The sequence below is a fragment of the Geotrypetes seraphini genome, chromosome 4, assembly GCF_902459505.1.
Source record: "Geotrypetes seraphini chromosome 4, aGeoSer1.1, whole genome shotgun sequence".
Taxonomy (NCBI): domain Eukaryota; kingdom Metazoa; phylum Chordata; class Amphibia; order Gymnophiona; family Dermophiidae; genus Geotrypetes; species Geotrypetes seraphini.
The window spans coordinates 59031234-59058702 of NC_047087.1; the positions used below are offsets into that span (position 1 = coordinate 59031234).

A 27469-nucleotide genomic window follows, 5' to 3' on the forward strand; every position below is an offset into this window, starting at 1 on the left:
TGAATGTAAAAGCCAGCGGCCTTTATTACTTTGTACTGAAGAGGATTTACTGCATTTTCTTTCACCCAAGAAGCCAGTGATAATGATAATGTATGGCAGAGTGCTTGTCCTTTCTGACAGCCTCAGTAATTTAATCCTCCTCTCCTGCCATAACATGCAGTAACCAAGATACAGAGCAGTGGACTGAACAAAGCTACAGCCTTAGGTTTTCACTGGAAAAAATGACTTTTTAATGTGTTTCTCTTTCTATAGTGTCAGAAAAACAGAAGGCCTGACCTTAATTCACGTTTCCAGATAGGCAATATGAAAGTAAATTGCTTACCTGTAACAAGTGTTCTCTGAGGACATCAGGATAATCAGTCACACATGTAGGTGATGTCATCTGACAGCGCCGATGTGTGGCATCTCCCAAAACCTTCCTGAGTAGGCATGGGATTCACAAAACTCCCCTAGTTTTAGATATTAGCATAAAAATACATACACCCCAAGAGAGGCAGAGGTAAAGAAAGATGGTGCCCAACTGAACTGTGATGTTAGTTTTTCATTGGCCATTTTCTTCCCATTTCATAGCACAGTATAAAGGAAGAAATAAATAATCTTATGTTGAAGAAATTGTAAAATCAGCCATATGGGTTTATTAGCATGCAGTCTGACTAAGCTGTGCAACTGCAGCAAGGTATGAAATAGTACATGTTTGAGGTTAGGAGACAATCTTCTGCTTCTGCAATAGGCTCCCTCATGCTGAGGATCTGAACTATTTACATTTTTAGTTAACTAATGGCAATGCAAAAGAATCTACTTGAGAACTTTGGCAGAGTATGTAATCCTTTCTGAGATAGCTCCAAAAGAAGCAGGACTATGCTACCATTGCAGGATGTACAACCCTATGATTCACTATACCATCCTTATCTATTGGAAAAGATATTATCAAGGTAAGAACCTAACTTATTTGTACTCAGTATTGTCTTCTGCTCCTTTATTTCTGGTTCCTGAAAGCATTGTACAGACTGTGGAACTTGCATTACCTAAGTTTGGGGATGTGCACATTTGCTGGGTAGGGGTAAGGGTAATGGGATTTGATATACTGCTTTTCTGTGGAACAATCAACATTATTTCTATTTATTAAATACAGGTACTTTCTCTGTGTCTAGTGGGCTCACAATCTAAATTTTTGTAAACTCTTTAGCAGCATTTGAAGCATACACCATCTCTGAGAGGATGGGTTGGCCAGATAGTACTGAGTTAGCTGGCTTTATCATCTGGGGGGAGGGGGGGTGAAACCTGTACCCAACATATCAGCTAAAAATACCTGTGTGCTTTCACAAAGTTAAACTGAAGTTCCACAAGGTTCAGGGTCTGGCCCTCTCTGCTGACATCGCAATCCTCCCCCACCCCTTCCCCAGCTGTGTACCTTCAATTCTCAACTTTTTCCTTATAGCAACATCACTGCAGAGATGCACTGCTTGAGCAGTGTTTCTCTACCTTTTCAAACTAAGTACTCCCAAAGCCTAACAAATACCAACCGAGTAATCTCTCCCTACATCAAATATTCCCCCACCTTGCATCCCCTTCAATCTGTCCTACTGTTCCCTCTCCACCACCATATCCAACTCAATAAACAATTAATCTGTGGAATTTATTGTCAAATTATCCACCCATGCCATGCTCCCTAACAAAAGGCACTTAAACCACAGCAGAACCAGATTTAATTTCCACTATGGCTCCATGTGAATTTGGGCAAGACGCTTAACCCTCCATTGCCCTAGATATAAAATTTGGATTGAAAGTCTACTAACGACAGAGGAAGTACCTATATGTAAATATAAATATGCAAACCACTTCAGCTACAATGTAACACAAAGCTCTGATTCTAGTAGTACTAAGTCAACTATTACACAGGTCAACACATCATTTTCATCAGAATTAATGTTGGATGGGTTTTGTAGTATTTTTCATGCTGACTTCAAATCTATGTTTAGTTTTTCGCCAGCATGTCACATTTTTGTAATGAGGCTTATTATATATAATTATAAACGTTAATTGGGTGATATAACATGCGTTTATAAGATAAATGTATAAGGAGGGTTAATGACAGTTGTCTTTATTTTTTTATGCTACAGACATTATTTACGGTGATTAATATCAGTCTTTATCATGCCAAGACATTGTACTTATCATTCAGATAGTTTCTGTTATGTCTGTAGTTCATTCACGACGAAAGCACGTCGTCGTCCAATTACTGTAGATCTGAAGAAGGTATACAAATTGTACTTTGGCTGTCCCTGGGTGACCAGAATAAGTCTTGGGCTCCACATATCATCTGTACCTGTTGTTCCAACAGACTTCGTGACTGGCTCAATCGACGAAAGGCAGCAATGTCATTTGCAATCCCAATGATATGGAGGGAACCGCGAGACCATATTAAAGATTGCTACTTTTGCCTTGTGAACATAAGTGGATTCTCAGCTAAAACTAAGCACAAAATGATATATCCTACTCTGGATTCTGCTATTAGGCCTGTTCCTCATGATGACTCATTGCTTGTCCCTCTACCTCCACAAGATGGACTTGCTTCTGTGGAACATGATGAGGAATGTGATGATGATGCAGCAGCAGCTGGTCACAATCCAGAATTATCTGATCCTGATTTTGTGAATGATGAAGATTCATAACCAGAGACCTTTACACAAGCTGAGCTCAAAAATCTTATTTGTGATCTAAATCTTTCAAAAGAAAAAGCAGAACCTCTTGCTTCAAGGCTTAAGTAAAAGCACTTGCTTGCAAAAGATGCTAATATAACTCATTACAGAAAAAGGAATCATAACTTAACAACATTCTTCACTGTAAATGGCTCATTGTGCTTTTGTCATGACATCAATGGGTTCTTCAACAGTATTTCACAAGTGCATTGTCCAGATGAATGGTGTCTTTTCATTGATTCTTCACAGAGAAGCTTGAAGGCAGTGTTACTGCACAACGGAAATTCCAAAACAAGTATACCAATTGCCCATTCTGCTCATCTAAAGAAGTCTTATGAGAATTTGGAGAATTTACTAGAAGCAATCAGTTATAAAACACACCAGTGGAACATCTCTGGTGATCTGAAGGTCATTGGCATGCTAATGGGAATACAAGAAGGATTCACTAAATAATGCTGTTTCCTGTGCTTGTGGGATAGCAGATCTACAGCTGAGCATTATGTCAAGCGTGTTTGGCAGCTGAGGGATACCTATAACCCAGGGATAAGCCATTGGTGGATCCTCATAAAATATTTCTTCCACCTCTTCATATCAAGCTGGGGTTGATAAAGAACCTGGTAAAGGCTATTGGTATAGGAAACTTGCCAGGTTTTCAATATCTTATTAAGAATTTTCCAAAAATAAGCACTGCAAAACTGAAGGAAGGGATATTTATAGGCCCACAGATCAAGTCCGTTATGCAGGATGAAGATTTTAAGCAATCACTCTCAGCAGCTGAGCTTGAAGCTTGGGAGGCATTCAAATGGTTAGTGGAAAACTTTCTGGGCAACCATAAGTCTCCTTGATACAAGGAAGTAGTTCAGAATCTCCTTGACTCATATCAGAAACTTGGCTGTCGCATGTCATTAAAAATACACTTTTTTCACTCTTTCATTCACATCTTGACTTTTTTCTGGAAAATCTTGGTGTGGTGAATGACGAGCAAGGAGAACGTTTTCACCAGGACATTCAGTTAATAGAGCGTTGGTACCAAGGTTTCTGGAATGAAAGTATGATGGCTGACTACTGCTGGATGCTGTGCAGTGACAATCCAGACACATCTCACAAAAAGAAATCATATACTAAGCATTTTTGAAGAAATATTGGTTGCTAAGTGACACAGTCCAATACAATTATGCTATGATGTGTGCTTATTTGACTTTGGATGGAAGATACTGCAACATTTCTTTAAGTTGATGCTGCAATTCTTAAAACCCTATATGCTTAAACACTATAAACTAACATTAGTCATAACTTAAAATTTTTACGTGACTGAAAAAAACTAACAACAGATCTGAAATCAGCATGAAAAACCGATTTAGAAAAATGTGCTGTATTGTCAGATGATTTCGAAAATTATTTTTTGTTGCCTTGTGTTATGGAACCCCAAACAGTCACAAAACATCATGTCCCCCCTTACTTGTCTGAACTGCACTCGCTCCTCAGCCCCCAGCAGCACTCCTGCAAATGGCAGGCACAAGAAGCAACCCACATGCTGCACGTGGCTGACCCAGAAGCCTTCTCGCCGATGTGAACTCTGACATCAGAGAGAAGGCTTCTGGGTCAGCCACTTACGTGCAGCACCTGAATCTCTGCGTGTGTCGCCCACAAGGAGTGCTGACAAAGACTGATGGAGCGAGTGTTGCTCCAAAAAGGTTGTCGCGGGAGCGGTGGGGGGGCAGGAATGTGAGATCCTGGTTGGTGGTGACGGAAGCAGCGGTGGATGGATGGGTAAAAATTGGTGGGAATTGGCCACTCTCTGACTTTTCCTGATTGTCCAGAATTCCAGAGGAGACCTCAAATGGTGTTTCTCTCCAGTGACAGTGATATAAGAAGACAGTTGAGAATTGAAGATACTGTATATAGTCAAATATAAACCGAGATTTTGGGGCCAAAAAATGGCCCAAAGATGGGGGGTCTCAGCTTATATTTGGGTCATTACCCAACCACCTCCTTTCCTAGACTTACTGCAGGCCTCCGCCAAGCCTGCCGTATGGGCTGGTGGGGTGGGCTGAGACAAGAGGGATCTCTTCCATCTCCTGTCCTGGCCAACTCTGACAATTTTTTTACCTCCCTCCTGCCTCCCCCTGCATACCTTTTTGAATCCCTGGTGATCCCGCAGTGTACTGGGCAGGAGTGAGCTTTCTGCACTCCTGCCCCACACTGAGTCCCTCCCTGAATGGCTGTCTTGAGTTTTCAAGGCCCAACAGTGTACTGAGTATGAGCGAGCTTTTCTTGCTCCTGCCCGGTACTGAGCTTTTTTTGAATGGCTGCCTTAAGTCTTATACTCAGATTGACTTATATTCGAGTATATAGAGTACATGGTTATCAGGGGAGGAGGTGGAATGATTGCGATGCCACTCTATGCCACCAACAGGGGTGCGGGGTGTATATGTGAATGTTACTGCAAAATTTTTTGGTTCTACGGGTATTACCAATAGAAAGACAATTCCAGGTTTTGACAGTTTTTTAAACCTAAATTTCTTGACTTAACAGTAGATTTTAGCCCATAGAGTTTCATAGGGAAGCATATGGGAATGTTCTGCTATGTCTGCGCGTTTTCTCAGTAAATTTTCTTGCCTATGAGAAAGATCACATTTTATATTTAGTTTGTGTGAGGGATCAGATTGTTAAATGAAGTACTATTTGGGGATTGGGGGAAGCCAAGGTACCTTGGGTCTGATCAGCTTTAAAATCTGTTATGAGATGTAGGTGTTCCATGGATCTTGATATTTTTAAAAGTAGTTTGGGGCTTGGAGGTCAGTGGTACAGATTTTACAGACCTCTTTGACAATGGTGTGTTTATTGATTGCAACCTTGAACACTGCTTAGCTGTACCAGACAAGAGCAATATACAAGACTGAAAAGAACTCCCAGAGGTAATGAGTCCACTAAGTTAAAATGATTTTTGCCAAAGGCAGAACAAAAATTTTTCATGGGCAGCATTGATAGCCTATATGAAATGCATAGATACGATTAAGAGACAATAAGTTACTTCCTGTAGCAGGTGCTCTAAGTGGATAGGAGGATACCATTAATGAGTGATATCATTAATGGAACTCAGTATAAGACAGCGTCTCCAACTTTGATGCATCTAGAAGCTTTTCAGAAGTTTACTGCACACATGCATCACTTTCTGCCTGCTACTGTCATGTGGGGACTGCCTCAGTCTTTTATTCAAGCAGAGTAGAATACAATGCCTTGGGGAGGAAGACAGGTAAATGAGGGCTTGCATCCTATTATCCATAGAGAAAACCTGCTACACAAAAGTAACTTGGTTTTCTCTAAGGACATGCAGGACAGCAAGTTCTCACCGACGGGACTTCCTAACTCAAAAGAAAAGGGGGAAATAATCAAGAATGTAGCTGCATCAGGCAGACACTAGTATATTTTGGTAGGAACTAGCCTTTTTCTTTCCTTTTTTGTTTGAAGGGCAGTCTGGAAATGAAGACAGATGGGCCCAAGGGGTTGGAGTTAGATTCTAATTCTCAAAGAGACTGGCTAAAACATAATATTTCAATGTGAGCCTTTCTGCCCAGCAGTTGTGGATTGATTCAGTTTTTAGTTTTATTACTGATTGTAGGTTTATTATTATTGCTTTTCTCTTTGTTTTATTTGTAAATGCATTTCATTCAATTGATAGTACAAATTGTAGAAGCTCTGTCTGTTTTTCTGTACACATAGGCACAAAGAGACACAGAAAGAAATCTGCAGCAAGAAAGAACACACATTACTATGTCTTTTTACACACAGTCCTTGAACAGACATTCATGAGTTTGAAGGGGAAACGTGCCATTTTGTCACACTTTCAAGTGTGCTCTTTTTAACTTATTTACTGCTTTACTGTAGATTGAATTGTATGACATTTTTTAATACCCTGGTGGGAAGGCATGTTAGCCACAAACTGTTGTTTTATGTTATCTGAACCTTTTTATTAGAACTCCAATAATCCTACCAACAGTGAATAATTGTGCCTTTTATAGCTGATAGTCCTGCCTTCTTTTATTAAAAATATATCCCCTGACTCCTGACCTGAGCACATCCCATATTAAAAGACTGTGTTGTAAGCATAGAATCCCAGCCAGAACGTATCCTAATTTAGTGCTCATCAATCTTTCTGAGTGACTCCATAGTGGCCTAATAAAACTGTATGACCCCTCAAAGGTGTAGAATAATAATTCACCTTTGGAGAACCCACCCAATTCATAATCCCAAATGCAGGCTTTGTGACCACATTTGGGATCCTGACCCATAGTGTGGGGATTTCTGCCCTAATAGGTTTGTTGGCCAGTCTAGAAAATGAAATAACCCATTAAGTTACCAAATTGAAACCTTGCCACAAAAAAACATTCCAATCCGAGCATGAAAATTACATACCATTGCTAAAATTATAGTGAATCCATTGACCACCTTTGAGTTTTGGCAGTGAAACTGGAGTCTCTTCTTTAGCAAAATTGAGGAGTCTGTATTCCACAAACAACTTCTTTATAGTATCATCCAATAATACTTCAGAACCATCATTGAAGCTTAGGGAGATAATCTCAATGCGAATTCTTTCTGATGGCTACAAAGAACAATTAAAATTATGCACATTAATTTGATTTGTTACTTTAAAAACTACAAACAAATCATTAACCTCTTTTAACAGCCTAGTGACTATCGTAGCACTGTATGATAAAATATTATAGGCAGAATACTGTAAACCTGGAAATGCGCTCCATTGCTGTATCTGCACAAGTCTCCCCCCCCTCCCCTTGCTTCCTGTTGCTTCCTCACTGTTACAGTGGCAGACTGGTAAATAGAGCTCTCAGCTGTCAGCTCTAGCTTCCTATGGGCCCAAATATGCTGGCAAAAAAAAAAAAAAGGAAGAAGAGAAACAGTCAGAATAGAGGAGAATGTGATGTACTGACTTGGTAAGTACAAACTATTTGTTTATTGTGTATTTAGAAGCAATTACAAACTATTACTGTTAATTGAAGGCAGGAGAGTCTAAAGTTCTTTAGCAGAGTGTCTTGGATTTTCTAAAGCTGTTTTCTCTGCATCTAGACAAGGAACCTGTATGGGGGCAGAGGGTACTCTCGTGAACAGACCAGCCAGTGGCAGAACAGACCAGCCACTAGCATCTGACCCAAGGACAGCTATAAACACAAGTGGAGTGCCATGTGGATGATAATTAAAATCCCCCCCCCCCAAACATATTTACAGCACATACAGAACACACATGGCTATGCACAGAAACACATTCACACCACATACACACACAGGGATTACAAAAAATGCCTTTATTGTGATGTAATACATTTTATGATATTCAAATATATATTTAATTTTCTTTGTTATTTCTACTATGAACATTTCTGACTCAAATGCAGTCCCCTATATCAAGCTGTGAACAATTTATAGGGGCTGACACTTGTGCGACAGTTCCTTGGCAGACTATTACTGGGGTGGTTTATCATTGCCTTCACCAGTCATGTGAATGTACTATTTTCTTATTGGTTGCTAATAGGTTAATTTTCAAAAGAAATGCCCCAAAATGGTATAAAGAGGCATTTGGACATTTTGTTTGCTAAAACATTTAAATTGCCATTTTTGAAACACTTTTTTTAAAAGGTTTTCTATGATGTTTGTCTTCAGTGCATCTAAATCTCAAGGGGGAGTGTTGGGGGTATGTTTTGGACACAATTAGGGCATACTTAATATATGGACATTTTTCTGCAATAAGAGAATATTGCAGAAATCGTCTAGGGCAAAACTTGGAGGTTTGAGGCTAGACCTGTTTCAATAATAAATACGTGTCAAAAAGATAGCCAAACTGACCAGAGGACCACTGAATGCATGAAGACATGGCCCCCCTTTACTCCCCCAGAGGTCCCTGACCCTCTCCTGTCCTTCAAAGATGTGAATGAAACAGTACATTCCAGCCTGTATGACAGCTTCAGATGTTATGACCAATCCTATTCGAGCAGGAAGCAGGTGTCTAGAGTCTTCCGTTTCACTCCAGAGAACGGGAGTGTAGAGATTGCAGCAGAAGAGCAAAAGTTTGTTGTTGGGGGGGAAGCAAAGGGGGTCTACTTTGGGGGTCTCCCAATCTGAGATGATTTGCTGTAAAAAGGGTATGTTGAGAGACCACTCATGAGGTTGAAGGAGTCTGTTCAGCTTGTCCGCTTAGACATTGTTTTCCTGCCAGATAAACTGCCCAGCTCCATATTTGTATCACTTCCTGGAAGAGTGAGCGAGACCCCTGTGCCTCCTTGTTTGTTCAAGTATCACATGGCAACTTGATTGTGCAGATGAGAACTACTCAATTCTGTAGATGATCCTTGAAGATGCGAAGGGCATTGCGAATTGCTCAAAACTCCAGGAGATTGATGTGGAGAATTTTCTCATGATGAGTCCAGACATCCTGGGTGTGTAGCCATTGAGGTGGGCCTCCTAGTCTACAATAGAAGTGTCTGTAGTAAGCAACTGCCAGTGGAGGGGGGGGGGGGGAGAGACTGGACGAGAAGGCCTTTGGAGAGATTGGATGGAAATATCAACTACTGGAGGGACTAACGAAGCACTGAAGTCACTTGCATTAGTTGAGAAAGAGACCTGGTGGCCTAAGTCCACTGGGAGGAGAGAGCTTATTGAGTCACTCTGAGGTGTAGACCTGACATGAACAATGAAGGCTATATGATCCAGAAGGCAAACATACGAAATACTGTTACAATGCTTAGACGCAATCGGAATCAGAGGTGAAGTACTGAACTGGTTTCGAGGTTTCCTTATATCACGCACATACCAAGTCCGTTTTAATCACGATCTCTCAGATACATGGAGCAATCCATCTGGCGTGCCACAAGGATCACCACTATCCCCTCTGCTCTTCAATGTTTACATGTCCTCGTTGGGTGCAAAACTATCCCAGTTGGGGATAAAACTATTTAGCTACGCTGACGACTTCACGATAATCATCCCATTCACCAACTCTGTCTCAGAAGTCACCCCCAAAGCAACAGAAGTATTAAATCAGATGGAGCAATGGATGACTGAATTCAGACTAAAACTAAACTCAGAGAAAACACAATTTTTCATAGCAGCGCCATAGCAGCACCAATGTGCATCAACAACCTTAGTTATCCAATTCAACCCACTATGAAGATACTGGGTGTAATACTGGACCACAACCTGACCATGAAAGACCAGGTTGACTCCTTGATCAGAAAAATCTTTCACAACCTCTGGAAACTTCGGTCCATCAGAGCTTACTTCGATGCCTCAAACTGCATGAGAGAAACTAAATTCCTAGAGGCAATAAGGGACTGTTTCATGGAGCAGCTGGTCACGGAACCAACACGAGGGGATGCCACTCTAGACCTAATCCTCAACGGGCTAGAAGGACCCGCAAAGGAAGTGGTGGTAATAGCACCATTAGGGAACAGCGATCACAACATGATCCAGTACAAATTAAACATGGGAACATCAAAGGTGAAAAGAACCACAACGACAGCACTCAACTTCAGAAAAGGAAACTACAAAGACATGAGGAAAATGGTAGGAAAAAAGCTCAGCAACAGCTCAGGGAAAGTGAATACCGTAAAGGAAGCCTGGACACTGCTTAAAGGCACAGTGCTCGAGGCGCAAGATCTGTACGTCCCAAGGTTTAGGAAAGGGTGCAAAAAAAATCGAACTAGAAACCCAGCATGGATAACTACTGCAGTTAAAAAGGCGATAAGCAACAAGAAATCATCCTTCAAGAAATGGAAAAAGGAACCAACAAAGGAAAACCAGGAAGAGCACAAAAGACACCAGAAAGAATGCCATCAAGAGGTCAAGAAAGCAAAGAGAGAATATGAGGAAAGACTGGCAGGAGAAGCAAGAAACTTCAAACCCTTCTTCAGGTATGTGAAAGGGAAACAACCAGCCAGAGAGGAAGTGGGACCACTGGACGACGGAGACAGGAAAGGAGCGATAAAGGAGGAAAAAGAGATAGCTGACAGGTTAAACAAATTCTTCTCGTCAGTCTTCACCAGATAGGACACATCCAATATCCCAGAACCCGAGGTGATTATAAGCGGAGAACACGACGAAAGGCTGATACAACTAGAGGTAAGCAAAGAGGATGTCCTCAGGCAGATAGACAGACTAAAGAGTGACAAATCACCGGGCCCGGACGGCATCCACCCAAGGATACTAAAAGAACTGAGAAACGAAATAGCAGAGACACTTCGCCAAATATGTAACCTCTCCCTAAAAACTGGGGAGATCCCAGAGGACTGGAAAATAGCAAATGTCACGCCCATCTTTAAAAAGGGATCAAGGGGTGACCCGGGAAACTACAGGCCTGTGAGCTTGACCTCGGTTCCGGGAAAGATGATGGAAGCAATGGTAAAGGACACAATCTGCGAACACATAGAAAACAATGGACAACTGAAGGTGAGCCAGCATGGCTTCTGCCAGGGAAGGTCATGCCTCACGAACTTGCTGTACTTCTTTGAGGGAATAAACAGCCAGATGGATAAGGGGGAATCCATAGACATCATTTACCTTGACTTCCAAAAAGCCTTCGACAAGGTACCTCACGAACGGCTACTTAAAAAGCTGTGGAACCACGGGGTGCAAGGGGATATCCACCGATGGATCAAACACTGGTTGGCAGGCAGGAAACAGAGTGTTGGAGTAAAGGGCCAATACTCAGACTGGCAATGGGTCACGAGCGGAGTTCCACAGGGGTCGGTGCTGGGACCTCTACTGTTCAATATATTTATTAACGATCTGGAGACGGGGACAAAATGTGAGGTTATCAAATTTGCTGATGACACCAAACTCTACAGCAGGGTTAGAAACACGGAAGACTGTGAAGACCTACAAAGGGACCTAACGAGACTGGAAGACTGGGCAAAAAAGTGGCAAATGAGTTTTAACGTGGAGAAATGCAAGGTCATGCATGTAGGGAAAAAGAACCCGATGTTCAGCTACAAAATGGGGGGAACACTGCTAGGGGTGAGTAACCTTGAGAGGGACCTGGGGGTGATGGTCGACACATCACTGAAACCATCGGCGCAGTGTGCGACAGCCTCAAAGAAAGCAAACAGAATGCTGGGCATCATCAAAAAAGGTATCACAACCAGGACGAAAGAAGTCATCATGCCGCTGTATAACGCAATGGTGTTCAATACTGGTCGCCGTACCTCAAGAAGGACATGGCGGTACTAGAGGGAGTGCAGAGGAGGGCGACTAAACTGATAAAAGGTATGGAAAATTTTTCATACGCTGACAGGTTAAAAATGCTGGGGCTGTTCTCCCTGGAGAAAAGGAGACTTAGAGGGGACATGATAGAAACCTTCAAAATCCTAAAGGGCATAGAGAAAGTGAATAGGGACAGATTCTTCAAACTGAGGGGAGCCACAAACACTAGGGGTCACTCGGAGAAATTGAAGGGGGACAGGTTTAGAACAAATGCTAGGAAGTTCTTTTTTACCCAGAGGGTGGTGGACACATGGAACGCGCTTCCGGAGGATGTGATAGGCCAGAAATCTGTACAGAGGTTCAAGGAGGGTTTGGATAGGTTCCTGGAGGAAAAGGGGATAGAGGGGTACAGATAGAACTTGAGGTAGGTTATAGAAGTGGTCAGAAACCACTTCACAGGTCGCGGACCTGATGGGCCGCCGCGGGAGCGGACCGCTGGGCGAGATGGACCTCTGGTCTGACCCAGTGGAGGCAACTTCTTATGTTCTTATGCCTCATCATTTCGAATTCTAGTACTATCCCTTATTCTGAGTCAACTCGATTATTGTAACATCACCTACTTGGCACTCCCCCAGAAATACATGCGGCGATTGCAACTAGTTCAAAACACAGCGGTTAGACTACTTTGTGGACTGAAGAAGTTTGATCATGTGACACCTTCCTATCGACTCTTACACTGGCTACCGATGGAGGCACGTGTGAAATTTAAGTTTGGTTGTTTTTGCTTCAAGGTACTCTATGGCTTAGCCCCTAAATACATAACAGTTCTTTTCTCTTTCTCAACCAACAGACACAAGCGAAGCTCACACCTGAACTTCGTTTCTCCACCGGTTAGAGGTTGTAAATTTAAAAGTCATCATCAACATCCTCTCTCACATCAAGCAGCATTATGGGGTAAAGACCTTGAACAATTGCTTGCGCCTACTACCTATGGAGAATTCAGGAAATGCCTGAAAACACATCTATTCCTGAAATACTTAGGAAACCAGCCTATTCAATCTTAGTCCTTAACAACCGAGCGCAAGAACTACCTGTCGCTAAATCTGTACTTTGTTTATTCACTCAATCTGTAACATTTCTAATCATTGTAAACCGCATAGAACTTCACGGTCCTGCAGTATATAAACTGTTATTATTATTATTATTATTAATAAATGGTAGGGAGGAGACTGTAACAAGTGAATAAGACTATCGACTCTCTGATGAGGTAGAAAAGCTTGAGGTCGCATTCTATGAACTCCAAGGTTTGAGCTCCTATGAACTCCAAGGTTTGAGTTGTTTGGAGGTGATTTCTGGTACTTGGCTGCAAATCCTAGGAGCTCCATTAGACAGACTGTGGAATTGATGGCATGCTGAGCTTGTTGTGATGATGAGGCCATGATTAGCCAGTCATTTAGATAAAGAAATACATGAAAACCAACAGGAGCAGAGGATTGCAGCCACTACCATCAGGCATTTCTTGAATACTCTCGGTGTAGATGCTAGACCAAAGAGTGATGTACTGTACTGGAAATGGCGTGAAACCACTGGAAAGCAAAGATAATTCCTGTGGGCAGGTAAGATGGGAATGTGAGCATGCGCTTCTTTGAGGTTTAGAGAACAGAGCCAATCGTTCTTCCTCAATAATAGTAAGAGAGTTCTCACAGAAAACTTGCAAAGCTTCTCCTTCATTAAGTATTTAGTGAAAGAGCACAGAGGTCTAGAATTGGGCAGAGACCTCCTGTCTTTTTCGGTATCAGTAAATAAACAGAACCCTCAGCCCCTCTCCTTGTTCTATTGCATTGAGCTGAAGGGTCAAAAGTCCTTCAAAAAGGAGGGTCTTCTGCAGGTTATTTAAATGAGAATCTCATGGAAAATGGATGGGAGCATCAAAGGAAGTTGAGAGAATACCTCCATAAGATGACACTGGCAACTCACTGGTCAGTGGTAATGAGAACCTAACAGCAATAGTAAAGCAGAAGATGATGGAAACATCGACAATGCTCTCTATGACAAAGTGAAAAAGAGAACTGCTGTTTAATAATTTGAGAAGTGAGAAGAGTAGTAAGATGATTACTGCAAGAGGCCAGCATACTGATCCAGGGCAAGCAGAGGCTTCCCCCATGTCTTAATAACAGACTATGGACTTTTCCTCCAGGAATTTGTCCAAACCTTACTTAAAACCAGCTATGCTATCTGCTTTTACCACAACCTCTGACAACGTGTTCCAGAGCTTAACTATTCTCTGAGTGAAAAAATATTTCCTCCTATTGGTTTTAAAAGTATTTCCCTGTAGTTTCATCGAGTGTCCCTAGTCTTTGTAATTTTTGACAGAGTAAAAAAAAAAATCGGTCCACTTGTACCTGTTCTACTCCACTCAGGATTTTGTAGATTTCAATCATATCTCCCATCAGCCTTCTCTAACCTTTTTAGTTTTTCCTCATACGAGAGGCGTTCCATCCCCTTTATCATCTTGGTCGCTCTTCTTAGAACCTTTTTTAGTGCCACTGTATCTTTCTTTTTAATTCTTGAGATAAGGAGACCAGAACTGAAAGCAATACTTCAGATGAGGTCGCACCATAGAGTGATCAAGAGGCATTATAATATCTTTGGTCTTGTTAACGAACCCTTTTAAAATAATTCCTAGCATCTTGTTTGCTTTTTTGGCCCCCGTTGCACATTGGACAGAAGGTTTCATCATATTGTCTACAATAACACCCAGAGCCCTTTCTTGAGTGCTAACCACCAAGGTGGATCCTAGCATCCGGTAACTGTGATTTGGGTTATTCTTCTCAATGTGAATCACTTTGCATTTGTCCAAATTAAATTTCATCTGCCACTTGGACGCCTAGTCTTCCAAGTTCCTAAGGTCTGCCTGCAATGTTTCACAATCCACATGCGTTTTAACAACTTTGAACAGTTTAGTGCAAATTCAATCACCTCACTCGTTGTACCAATTTCCAAATGATGGGCGTGTCGATCTTCTTGATGTTGATGGTTAATGTCGAGGTGACCTGGATGGACGGTCAGGCCAATGTATGGGCACATCAGTAGGTTGGACTGAAACTGGTGCCGGTGCAATCTGTGGCAGGTTAAGACTGGAGAAGCCCAACTAGCAACAACAGTCAGAGCTGGTCATAGGTCAGTGCCGGTACGAATGCTGGCATAGTACTTTGGGCGCTGTTGAGGAATTGCAGACTTTGACACCAAGGGATGTCTCTGTGGTGACAACAGCTGTAGAGGAGGTGAATGATGCTCCATGCGTTGTCACTTAGAATGAATTGAAATTGAGGAAGCACAAGAAGAAACAGATGCATGGCTGGTGGGAGACACATGCCTATCCTTTTAACCTTTCTTTTGATCCTCGCCTGCTGCCAGCGGTTCCAACGAAGATGATGTGGCGTCAGTTCAATGAGGAGTCAATGGAACTGATGCAGGTATCAATGCTGGCTGACATAGAGCATCTGAATCTCCAAGCCTATCTGATGTTTTAGAGGTGGTGCCAAAACATTTCTCGAACTAAAGTTTAGAGGCCTTCAGTGAGCGTTTTTGCACACGGAAAACAAGAGATGTCTTGGTGGTCAGAGCCAAGGCACTGAACACACGAATTATGAGGGTCAGTGGTCAAGATGGTCCTACTGCACAGAAGGCACTTTGGACATGGATGGGTGAAAAGGAACCAGCATGTGTGCTTGCAAGGTACAGGTCCTAAATATTTAAAGTGACAGTACACTTTTGACTGTCTGTACCAGTTTCATTGGTGAGAATATCATGCCTCCTTGTCCTTGGAAAATGTGCGTTATTCACCATTTTATGCAACAAGACCAATTTACTAATAAACATACGTGAACAGTGTTAGCATGCTTTAATGTGGTAGCATACTTAGAATCATGTTTATTAGAGTGAAGTAAGTGTGGATCAGTGATAAGGATGAAACCAACCAGTGAGGCAAAATTTCCATGCTAGCTGCTTAGTGTGTGAAAGAGTAGGTCTTGGACAGTGATGGAACATGGCCATTAGTGGCAGTTAGCACAAGAGACAAGGCTAGCCTGGTAGTGTGGCCATGATTTCTCTCCCTCTCTGATCTCTGAAAAGGAACTCCTCTTCCAACTGATTTGCCCTCCAAGTAAACCCCCCTGAGAACAGATCACCCCAAAAGGAACACCCCCCCCCCATCTGATCTCTCCCATATACCCACTGGGATCAGATCATCCGCAAAAGGGAACCCCTGATCCCTGGACCTTCTTCCCACCAGAGGTTTACTAGAGATCACCTTGGTAGTCTAGTGAACTGAGGAAAGAGTGCTCCATCTTTGTTCTCATCCTTGTGATATTCCAGGTTCAAAATGGAACCTTTGGCACCTGGTGGTAGTCTTGCAGTACTACCACTAATAATCAATGCTGCCATATAAGAAAAGATTGCCCTAATATGGTAGATTGATCATTTGCTAGAGTACCACAAAACTACCAGTAGAAGTCATATGTGCTGTTTTGAAACCACATAAAATAAAAAGATCAAATTCCTGTATATATTGATAACACAGGGATGCATCAGCAGAGGAAATAGAGAATTAATACACTCTAGCGGTGTTAACAGGGTTAGATTTTATTGGCACAAAGGAACTGACCCAACATGAATCATGTTTCAGTCACTAAGGTGCAGGGGCTGCTTTGGAAGGGCCCAATCCTGCTCTGGCCCATTAGATTACCAGGTCAAACTCTGGATATCCAGAGCATTCTGCAGGAAGAAATGGCATATGCCGAGACTTTACTCAAGACCCTAAAAAGGTCATGCATAATCAACCCCTGCCAGAAGGAACTGAGGGTCACTGCTGTCGTCCAGGTCACTTGCCCATCTAAGCTTTGAATGGCATGCTCGAGCATAAAATGACACCACTGTTGCCACTTTTAGGCCTAGCACCATGGTCTCAAATTCTCTTAATAACAAAATCTAGTCTGCACTACTGGGAGTCCTTCAGAACCACTTCATCTTCACTGAGAAGGGAGGTACATTTAGTAACTTGCACCACTAGGGAATCTATCTTTGGTGTATTAAACAGCTGCTAGAATTCTGCATCCATCTGGTAGAGCTTATTCATAGACTTGGTTACCCTCAGTGGCCCCTCAGGGTCAGTGGCCCCAGCGGTCAGTTAGCTTCCTGGTAATGTCTGGATATGAGGTAAAGCATGCCCCCTGTGCCTTTGTGCTGTTCTTGAGCGAGTACTGATTAGCAGAGGTCTGGGGTAGCTCTAGTTTTAATTACGGGAGGGATCCTGTAATAATTCCTTGCAGAGTGAATGGCTTGAACATCCTGTGCCCCATTGGGTCCTCTCTAAGGTCCGGACTGCCATCTTCATCCAAGTCCAGTTTTGCTTGGGTCCCAGACACTTGTGCATGGTTTTGACTAGGGAAAAGCCCAGGCATCACTCTCGCTGAGACCCTCAAGTAGTTAAGCCGGATTCTGTAGCTTAAAAAAGCTTCATACATCATATGTATGAATTTGGAAGCAAAGCACTGCCCAGCTTGTCTGGAGGGACCTAGCAGGACTTTCCCAAGGTGCATGCTGGGGTTGTCCACCAGCACGTGGCTGAGCTTTGCCAGGGTCTCAAACTCTACATTTTAGGGCTCCAGTCAAAATTTCTGTCCCATGAAACATTCCATATGGGCTCCAGTCCCACAAGGTGCATGAGGAGGAATGAAGCCTGAAGCTCCTGCCCCTCTTATATGCTGCACCATACATGGTACAAAGACCCCCTCGGACAGGCATCCACCATAAATCTGGCATGAATCCAAAGGATCTCTACCTGAGGAATCCATCTATGCCCTTTTAAATAAAAAATAAGAGGGTTTGAGGCAGATGGAAGCTTTTAAAAACAAATCGGGGAACTCCAAGATGACCGTACTAAAATGGCCCAAGGAAGCAAAAATTAAACACAAAAAAATTCAGAGAGGGGTTTTTGGAGGTGGGGGGACCCTGTTCTTAGCCCGATTTTCCCATAGGTTGTAGCCTTACTCACTGTGCAATGCTGGCTGCTGCTCACAGAGAACCTCTAGTCAGAGGTATGAGAAGATTTCTGCCTCAGACAAATCTAACAAAGGGAAAATGGCTTGTTTCTTCGGTCTGCCGTTCAGTCTTCCCAAGGGACTGGGCCCTCAGATCCCTACTACAGCTTGCACAACGTTGTGGGGAGGAATGCAGTTGGTACTTCTTGGGGATGAAGAGCTTTGCCAGCAGCCTGGAGCCCCCCTCTGTAAAACTGGGCTGCATTCTGCCATTTTACTGCATGCCATTTTACTGCATACATTTTACTGCATACCATTTTACTGCATACATTTTAATGTAAAAAACATCATAAAATCACCATTCTAATGATGTCATAATGCTAAAACGTGATAATGTTATAGACGTTGTCAGGACATCTATGTGACGCCTAAAAGGCGATTCTATAAAGGACACATGACTATATAGATATGTTTAAATTTGCTGGGCGCTGCTGAGTGCGTCTATGCATAATAGAATCACGCCCAGCAGCGTACTGCCAGATGTCTAAACAATGCCTAATTTTTAGGCATTCTTTATAAAATTTGCCCCTATATACCTGTTGGTCAAGACTGATATTCCTGTTGCAATAGAAGATATGTTTATTGGTGGCTTTCTTTGTAAAATGGCCCCAGCATCCATTTTGACCCTACTTTAATAAAAACTGCACATAGTTTATTTCTTTATTTTAATCATTAATGCTGGGTTTTACTAAGCCATGGTAGATGTTTCTAATGCGGCCCAGTGATGTAACTGTTCCAACGCTCATATGAAGGAAGATCGTCCTGCCCCAGTTCACCGCTGGTCCACCAGGGATTTCAAAGGTATGCTTTTTACTAATCAGGGAGGTAAGAGCTGTTAGAGTCGGCTGGGACAGGAGGCAGCAGGGATCCCTATTGTCCCAGCTGACTGCTAGACTACCCAATGGAGGTCTGCAACAGGTCTGGGAGGAGGGCGGGTGGGCGCAGAGCCGAATATAAACCGAGACCCCCATTTTTGGGCCATTTTTTTGGCCCAAAAATCTCAGTTTATATTTGAGTATATATGTGCTTCCCATAAGAAATGTAGTTACTAATAACCAGGATTACTATAAATCAATGATACTATTGCATTTAAATGCAGTTTAAAGAAATATTCAAATTGATAAGAGTACTTGGTTTGTATTGTAAAAACATTCATTCTTAAATAACAATTTTCATTACTTGCTAGCCTCATTTAAGTTTTGATAAATTTTACAACCAATTTTTTTTTAAAAATTCATTTTATAAAGTATTCTAAGAGGCTAGCTAACCATTCAAATCTAAATATTTCAATATGATTATTTTATTATTCAGAAGATTCATGGATATTTTTTTCTAGGATGACAGGAAAAATATCACACCATTCTGTCTCTGCTAATAGAGGTACAAGGCTTCAGCTGGCAATATTACTGGGATTAGCCTAGTATGATGAAATATTTAAAGGAATTTCTTTTTTGAAAACCTAATAAATCAAATGACTGCCAAATGTCATTAAAGTGATGGTCTTTGACTTGAATATGCTTTTCATATTCAAATTTGAAAAGAAAGATGAAGGCTTGGAAAGGTTATTCGGTTTCAACTAATAACCTCAAGTATTCCACATTCACATGCATAAAAAATGAAACTGATGCTATTGTCTAATTTTACTGTGGAAATACATTTATTTTCTTTTAGTACTATTTCAATTGTTATTCTGTTATTGTTGCAATATGTTTAGCAGTTATGTGAAATTTAGCTTATAAATCTAGTTTATGTATCTGTCTCAAACCACTGTATACGTATATTGTACAGTCTATACTTTTCTGCACAGGTTAGAGAAGTTATTTGGCAAATTTTGCGTAATCATCATGCAAGCACAGCTTTTTTTTCCACAGCATTACTGTAGTTATCATCTGTCAGATATATAAGTAAAAAAGACAACCGAAGAAGCAAAGAAAACCTACTTGCCCTCACTTGTTTCTCATTTTCATTGAAATGATTCTACATTTGTCTGATAGAGGATGGAAAAGACATGAATAAATTGTTTCAGTGCTATCAATTAAAAAATATTTATATGCATGTCTTTATCCAGAAAGAGTCTGAAAAAAAATCAATAAAAACAAAGGAAAAATTTTCAAGACAATAGTTTGTATTTTCAAATCAGAATGTGGGAATATTAAAGACTAATGAATAGCATTACAGCAAGAACAGAGTAACATTCAAACTTAGTCATGTAGCAAACTGAATAAACCTCTGAAAATAAAAAGAACTGAACTATTTTTTTTTTCTCTTTTGTATCACTGAGGAGCAATGTAATATTCACATTCACTACTCTTTTGCTCTACTAATAGTGGACAAATGTTTCTAGGCACATTTACATTATTATATCTATGTGTGTATAGCATATACAGGCTAGCAAGTATGATTAAAATGAAAATGATCTATCTTGCTGAATATTTACTAATGATGTTTAATACAGATCTATAAATATTTATAACTGAATGATATCTTAATTAATAGGTTCTTTCATCTAGAAGAATAACTAGCGGATCAGTTTTCAAAGTGAGTTAATCATTTGTTGCCAGGTGGCAAACGCATATATCTCCACAGAATTTCAAAAAATTATACAGATAGTATCAGGCAATTAAGGCTAGTGCAAGCTCAATCACTAGTCAATCAAGATATTAAGTAGCTCTACTTATATGGATAGCAGTGCTGAATATATGGACTAAGCACTGGTGCATTTAACTGAAGAGGATCCAGGGCAACAGGAACTCTACATGGAGCTTACAAGTATCTGCACATTCATTTTTGAAATACGACTTGGCAGGGGAACATGAGTTTTGGGCCCTTTTTTCATGTGGGTAAAAATGTATGCACAGTGACTAGTCACATCTTCAAAAGTAGAGGAACTGGAATAAATATAAACTATAAATAATCAAAACAACCTCCAGTTATATATATGCTGAATATCTTGCCATAAACTTTCCCAAATAAATTTTTGAAAGAGAAGCTGTTAAAGGGAAAAGGCCTCAGAAGTCACGAGGTGCTTATTTTGCACCAGGGCTATGAGAGAGAGCACTATTTAAGTTTATTGGCTCCCCCTCATGCTTTAATCATAGGCCAAAAAACACAGTTACTTACCATAACGGGTGTTATCCAGGGACACCAGGCAGCTATTCTCACATGTGGGGTGATGTCATCCACAGAGCCCGGATGCGGACAGCCTCGCAAGCAGACTTGCTTGAAGAAACTCAGAAGTTTTGAGTCTGCCGCACCACGCATGTGCGAGTGCCCTCCCGCCCAGCACAGGGTGCGTCTCCTCAGTTCAGATAACTAGCAGAGAAGCCAACCAGGGGAGGTGGGTGGGTTGTGAGAATAGCTGCCTGCTATCCCTGGATAACACCCGTTACGGTAACTGTGCTTTATCCCAGGACAAGCAGGCAGCCTATTCTCACATGTGGGTGACCTCCAAGCTAACAAGAATAGGATGGTGGGAATGTTGGCAACTTAGGAGAATAAATTTTGTAATACTCTCTGGCCAAAATGGCCATCCTGTATGGAGAAAACATCCAGACAATAATGAGAGGTGAAAGTATGAACCGAGGACCAGGTGGCGGCTTTACAAAGTTCCTCAATAGGAGTATATTGGAGTAAAGCTACTGAAGCTGCCATGGCTCTGACTTTGTGGGCTGTGACTCGACTCTGTAGATGCAGTCCAGCCTGGGCATAGCAGAAAGAGATACAAGCAGCCATCTAGTTGGAGATGGTACACTTAGAAATTGGATGTCCCAACTTGCTTGGATCGAAGGAGACAAAAAGTTGAGGAGCATATTTGTGTGGTTTGGTGCGTTCCAGGTAGAAGGCCAAAGCACATTTACAGTCCAGAGTATGAAGAGCTGATTCTCCAGGATGAGAATGAGGCTTTGGAAAAAACACTGGTAGAACAATGGATTGATTGAGATGAAATTATGAAATCATTTAGGTAAGAATTTAGGATGAGTACGGAGGACCACCTTGTCATGATGGAAAACTGTGAAAGGTGGATCAGCAACTAAAGCTTGCAGCTCACTGACTCTTCGAGCAGATGTGAGAGCAATGAGAAACACCACTTTCTAAGTGAGATATTTCAGATGAGCCATAGATATTGGTTCAAATGGAGGCTTCATCAATTGAGCAAGAACAACATTGAGATCCCAAACCACTGAAGGCGGTTTAGAGGAAGTATGATATTGAAAAGTCCTTTAATAAATTTGGAAACCACCAGATGAGCAGAGAAGGGTTTTCCTTCAATAGGCTGATGGACTCAGATCGATGTAGACTTGAGGCCAGAGGTGGATAAGTGCAAATGATAATCTAGAACAGAAGATAAGGAGAAATCTTGAGGCTCCTTATCATGAGAGATGCACCACGTAGAAAATCTAGTCCAATTTTGGTGGTAGCATTGTCTAGTGGCAGGCTTTCTAGAAACCTCTAAAATGTCTCATACAGGTTGAGAAAAATGAAGAGGAGTTATATTGAGAGGTACCAAGCTGTCAGGTGCAGAGACTGCAGGTTGGGATGAAGTAGAGATCCTTGACTCTGTGTAAGCAGAGATGGAAAAACTGGTAGAAGGTATGGCTCCTTACTGCTGAGTTGAAATAGAAGGGAGTACCCAAGGTTGTTTCGGCCACCGAGGAGCTATCAGAATCATGGTTGCATGATCGTTCCTCAACTTGACTAGAGTCTTGAGAATGAGAGGGAATGGAGGGAATGCATAGAGGAAGAGATTCATCCATGCCAGTAGAAAAGCATCTGCCTCAAAGTGATGAGGGTTATATATCCTGGAGCAGAACTGAGGCAGTTTGTGGTTGTGGGGAGATGCAAAAAGATCTATCTGAGGAGTTCCCCAATGAGAAAAAATGTGATGAAGAGGAGAGGAATTGAGTGTCCATTCGTGAAGTTGCAGAAGGTGACTCAATTTGTCCGCCAAACAGTTTTTCAGGAAGCTTTCAGCTTTCAGGAAGGTGTTGTGGAGGATTGCCCAGTCCCAAACCTTCAGAGCTTCTTGACAAAGGGAGAGGGATCCCGTTCCTCCCTGTTTGTTGACATAGTACATGGCGACTTGGTTGTCCGTCCGAATGAGGACTACTTGGTCGTGAAGAAGATGCTGAAAGCTTTGAGAGCATTGAAGATTGCTCTGAGTTCCAACAGATTGATATGACACTGACGATCCATGTTGGACCAATGGCCTTGAGTATGGAGACCGTCGAGGTAAACTCCCAAAGTGTAGGTTGAAGAATCTGTCATGAAAACCTTCCGATGAGAGGGCGTCTGAAAACAGCAAACCTCTGGAGAGATTGGAAGAGAGCATCTACCAGTGGAGAGACTGTCTCAACGAAGGAGTGACTGTAGTGTGTTGAGAGAGTGGATCGCAAGCCTGCGTCCACTGAGATGCCAGGGTCCACTGAGGAATTCTGAGGTGAAGTCTGGCAAAAGGAGTCATGTGAACGGTCGAGGCCAAGTGACCGAGCAGTGCCATCATGTGTCTCGCTGAGAGTGAAGAAAGGGAAGACACTTTGTGGCAGAGCTGAAGGAGAGCATCCAGATGCTGCTGAGGAAGGAATGCTCTGAGTTAGATAATGTCCAGAACCACTCCGAGGAACTGTAGATTTTGAGAGGGCTGAAGATGGGATTTGGAAAAGTTGATTTTGAATCCCAAGCTTTGTAGGAACCACGTAGTCCGCTACAATAACTCCCTGAGATGTTGAATCTTTGATGAGCCAGTCGTCCAGGTAGGGAAATACCTGAAGACCATGGTTCCGCAGAGCTGTTGCTACCACCACTAGGCACTAGGTGAACACACTGGGAGATGAGACCAGGCTGAAGGATAGCAGTCTGTAGTGAAAATGCAGAATTCCCACCCGAAACCTGAGGGACTGATGGGAGGCTGGATGAATGGGAATGTGAGTGTAAGCCTCCTTGAGATCTAGAGAACATAATCAATCTTTCTGATCTAGAAGTAAATAAAGGGATGCCAGGGACAACATGCAAAATTTGTATTTGACCAACAATTTGTTGAGCCAGTATGGGCCGCAGATCGCCCGTCTTCTTTGGAACTAGGAAGTAACGGGAGTAAAACCCCCTGCTCTGCTTTTCCAAGGGAACTTCCTCGATGGCATGGAGACGAAGCACAGCTTGAGCTTCCTGAAGAAGAAGGGTGGTCTGGGATGGATTTGAAGGATACTCTCTTGGAGGAAGCTCTGGTGGAATCTGAGTGAAATGGAGAGTATCCTTCCCTGATTACTGACAGCACCCGGAGGTGTAATGATTTTTCATCGATTGGTAAAAAAGATGGAGACGACCCCCTATGGGGAGAGGAGAGGACAGAAGCAAAACGATTGAGGTTATGTTCTGTTTGACCCAATCAAAAATGCTGAGAAGCCTTGGATGTAGCAGAAGGTTGAGGGTTCTGTTGCTTCTGCTGTTGTGATTTCTTGAAGGATGCTCGAGTGTAAGGAACTGCCCTTGGAGGATAATGCCTCTGATAGGATGGAGGAGGTCGAGAAGGCTTTGCAGGAGCTGGCTTAGGCTTTGGTCTGACGATGAAAGCAAAAGATTTCTCATGCTCAGACAATTTCTTGGTGGCGGCCATCTAAGAGGTCATTGCCCACACAAGGAATATTAGCCAGACGATCCTGAAGGTAGGGAACCACATCGATGGTGTGAAGCCAGGCCAGACGGCACATTGCTACACAGAATGCAGTGACCCTCAAGGAAAGTTCAAAGGCATCAGAAGATGACTGAAGAAGATGCAACCTGAGTTGTGCCAAAGAGGCAATAACTTGCTGAAACTCTAAAAGCCTGTGTTGACCAAGGTCTTTAGAGAAACCAGGGAGTATATCAATAAAATACTTGAAATAAGTAGAAAAGATGTAATAATAATTTTAAACCCTGGAGGCCATCATTAAATTTTGATAAAGACGACTGCCAAACTTGTCCATGGACCTGCCCTCTCTTCCAGGAAGTACGGTAGCATAGACCCTGGAAGGATGACTCCTCTTCAATGAGGATTCCACAAAAAGGGATTGATGAGATAGTTAGGAGTTCTCAAAGCCCTTGCAATGTAGAGTTCTATACCTCGATTCCAGCTTGCCTGGAACAGCAGGGATAGCATAAGGAGTCTCCAGGTTTCGTATGAAAGTTTGAGACAGAAGCCTGTTAAGAGGAAGCTTGAGAGACTCTGCTGGAGGTTGAGGCATACTCATTTCCTCTAAATACTCCTTAGAGTACTTCAATCCAGCGTCCAATTGAATCCGCCAGAGCATGGCCTCAAGAGGGACTCGAAAACCTTACGGTGCTTCGAGTGGAAAACGAAGATGAGGCCTCTCTGGAGTATTGGTATCCCAGTGAATAGACAGACTGGGATGAAGCATTGGAATCAGCTGAGTCCTCGGGTTCTGCGATCAATGTCTTTGATTGAGGAGTTGGAGTCCTGGAAGGCCTGGATGAGGTAGGTTTCTCTCTGGAAGAGAACCTGCACCTCGACGAATGCCTCGATGAGGGCCTCGACTGGTGACAAGAATGCTGCCTAGAACAGGTCTTGTGCGAGGTCGAGACTTCGCCCTGTATCTCGAAACAGGCAATGCCTTTGGAGAGGGTATAGGGCTGGAAGCTGTAGATCAAAACTTCATAGACTCAGTGGTTTGACTCGAGGAATCTCGAAGCACTCCTTGTATGGAGTGTGAGGATTCCAGTTGAGACACTTGCAAAGACTTGACTCCTTGCATAGAGTGTGTAGATTCAGCTCGAGGCACAGTCAAGACTCGACCTCTTGTGAGCCTGCTGAGTACGTAGGCTGGACTGCAGGAAGCAGATTCGAGGCAGGACAGTATTTGCTCAGTAACTAAACAAATTCCCGCTCTAAACTGGTCTGGATGGTAGCCTGCAATTGTGGATCCGAGTCTGTAACTGGACCACTTGCTGAGGCTAGAGGCTCTGTGGTGGCAGAGAAAGCATGCTTCAACTTGGAGGAGTGATGCTTGAGGATTACCGCCGGAACTGTCTGCTGAGTTATCTGACCTGAGGGAAGCTCAGGATAAGACTTGGCAGATTTACTCGAGGTCGAGGACTTTCTCAAATGAGGAAGGTCTGATGAGACTCGAGGTCGGAGTTGTGGAGGCAGGAGGACACCCCACAGCAGGCTTGACCAAGCCAGAGGACGAGGGTATAGCAGCGGTTTCCATACTAAAAATCTTCTCCACTTGAACTCGACGACGTTTGAGGGCTAACACTGGTTACATTTCTTGAAGCCCGTGACCGGTCGGGACATAGAAGAAAAGATAGCCACCGCATAGTCGAAGCCCGCAGGCTGAGGGAGCGCGTCAGGCCCCGCCAGTCAGCCGATGAAAATAAAACTTTTTCTTTTTTACACAATAACTAAAAGAAAAACACAGCGACCCGGTAATAAGTAAAATAAATCACGAGCTGCGGTGAGAAAAGGCACGAAGCGAACTAAGTTTAGCACAGATCGTCAAAGACGGACTTCTCGGCTCTGCGGATAATTGAGAACTGAGGAGACGCGCCCTGTGCTGGGCGGGAGGGCACTAGCGCATGCGCGGTGTGGCAGACTCGAAACTTCTGAGTTTCTTCAAGCAAGTCTGCTTGCGAGGCTGTCCGCATCCGGGCTCCGTGGATGACGTCACCCCACATGTGAGAATAAGCTGACTGCTTGTCCTGGGATAAAACCGTTATATTAAACAGAGCACAATGCAGTTTGACATGAAACAGTTCAAATAACTCTCTTAATGAAAAGCAAGTAGGACTTATCTCTCAATTGCTTTGGTACTGCTGATTTCATCTGCTGCTGCTTCTTCTATCCTATGTTTTAAACGCTTAAACGCTGGAAATATACTGCTGTAAGTTGCCAACAATGGCCGTTTCATGATTTTACATAATCGTTTCTTCAGGGCTCTCAAACTGCAGGAGCGTTAGCTATCCTGGACCCTGAGGGCCATATGTACTAAGCATTTTTGCCACAGACACAGAGGACGCAATTCAGTTACATAGGAACTAACAGTTATGTGCCAATTACACATGTGAATGTTTAGAATGAAATTTGCTTGCACTGGTGTGCATATATACACATAAATGCCAAAGTTCTGCCTAAGTGCTATTCTGTAAGTATGTACCTAACATAAATGGTGTGTATTTGCAAATGAGATATACACTTGGGTGGGACCCTCCACTTCCGTGTGTCTATTGTAGAGCACTTTAATGTATATGACTGACATTTAGACTCCAACCCTTACACAAGCTCTATGGCTGGTATAATGTTTGTGCCTACATTATAGGCATGTATCTAATCCAAGGGTGGACAACCTTGGTCCTTGAGGGCTGTAACCTTGTCAGGTTTTCATGACAATGGAGGAAATTGAGATCTCATGCATATTCATTGGGGAAATCCTGAATGGGTTGCGGCCCTCAAGAACCAAGGTTGCCCAC

General features: G+C 42.6%; 1 protein-coding gene across 2 annotated transcripts in view; it reads right to left on the reverse strand.

Annotated features, from left to right (window-relative positions):
* The window catches only part of RPGRIP1L (RPGRIP1 like), a 326668-nt gene that overhangs the window by 19490 nt on the left and 279709 nt on the right, over positions 1 to 27469 (reverse strand). For both annotated transcript variants that reach the window (XM_033943001.1, XM_033943003.1), the window contains one exon: positions 7116 to 7302. In XM_033943001.1, coding sequence (XP_033798892.1) covers positions 7116 to 7302 — 187 coding nt within the window. The remainder of the gene's footprint in view (positions 1 to 7115; positions 7303 to 27469) is intronic.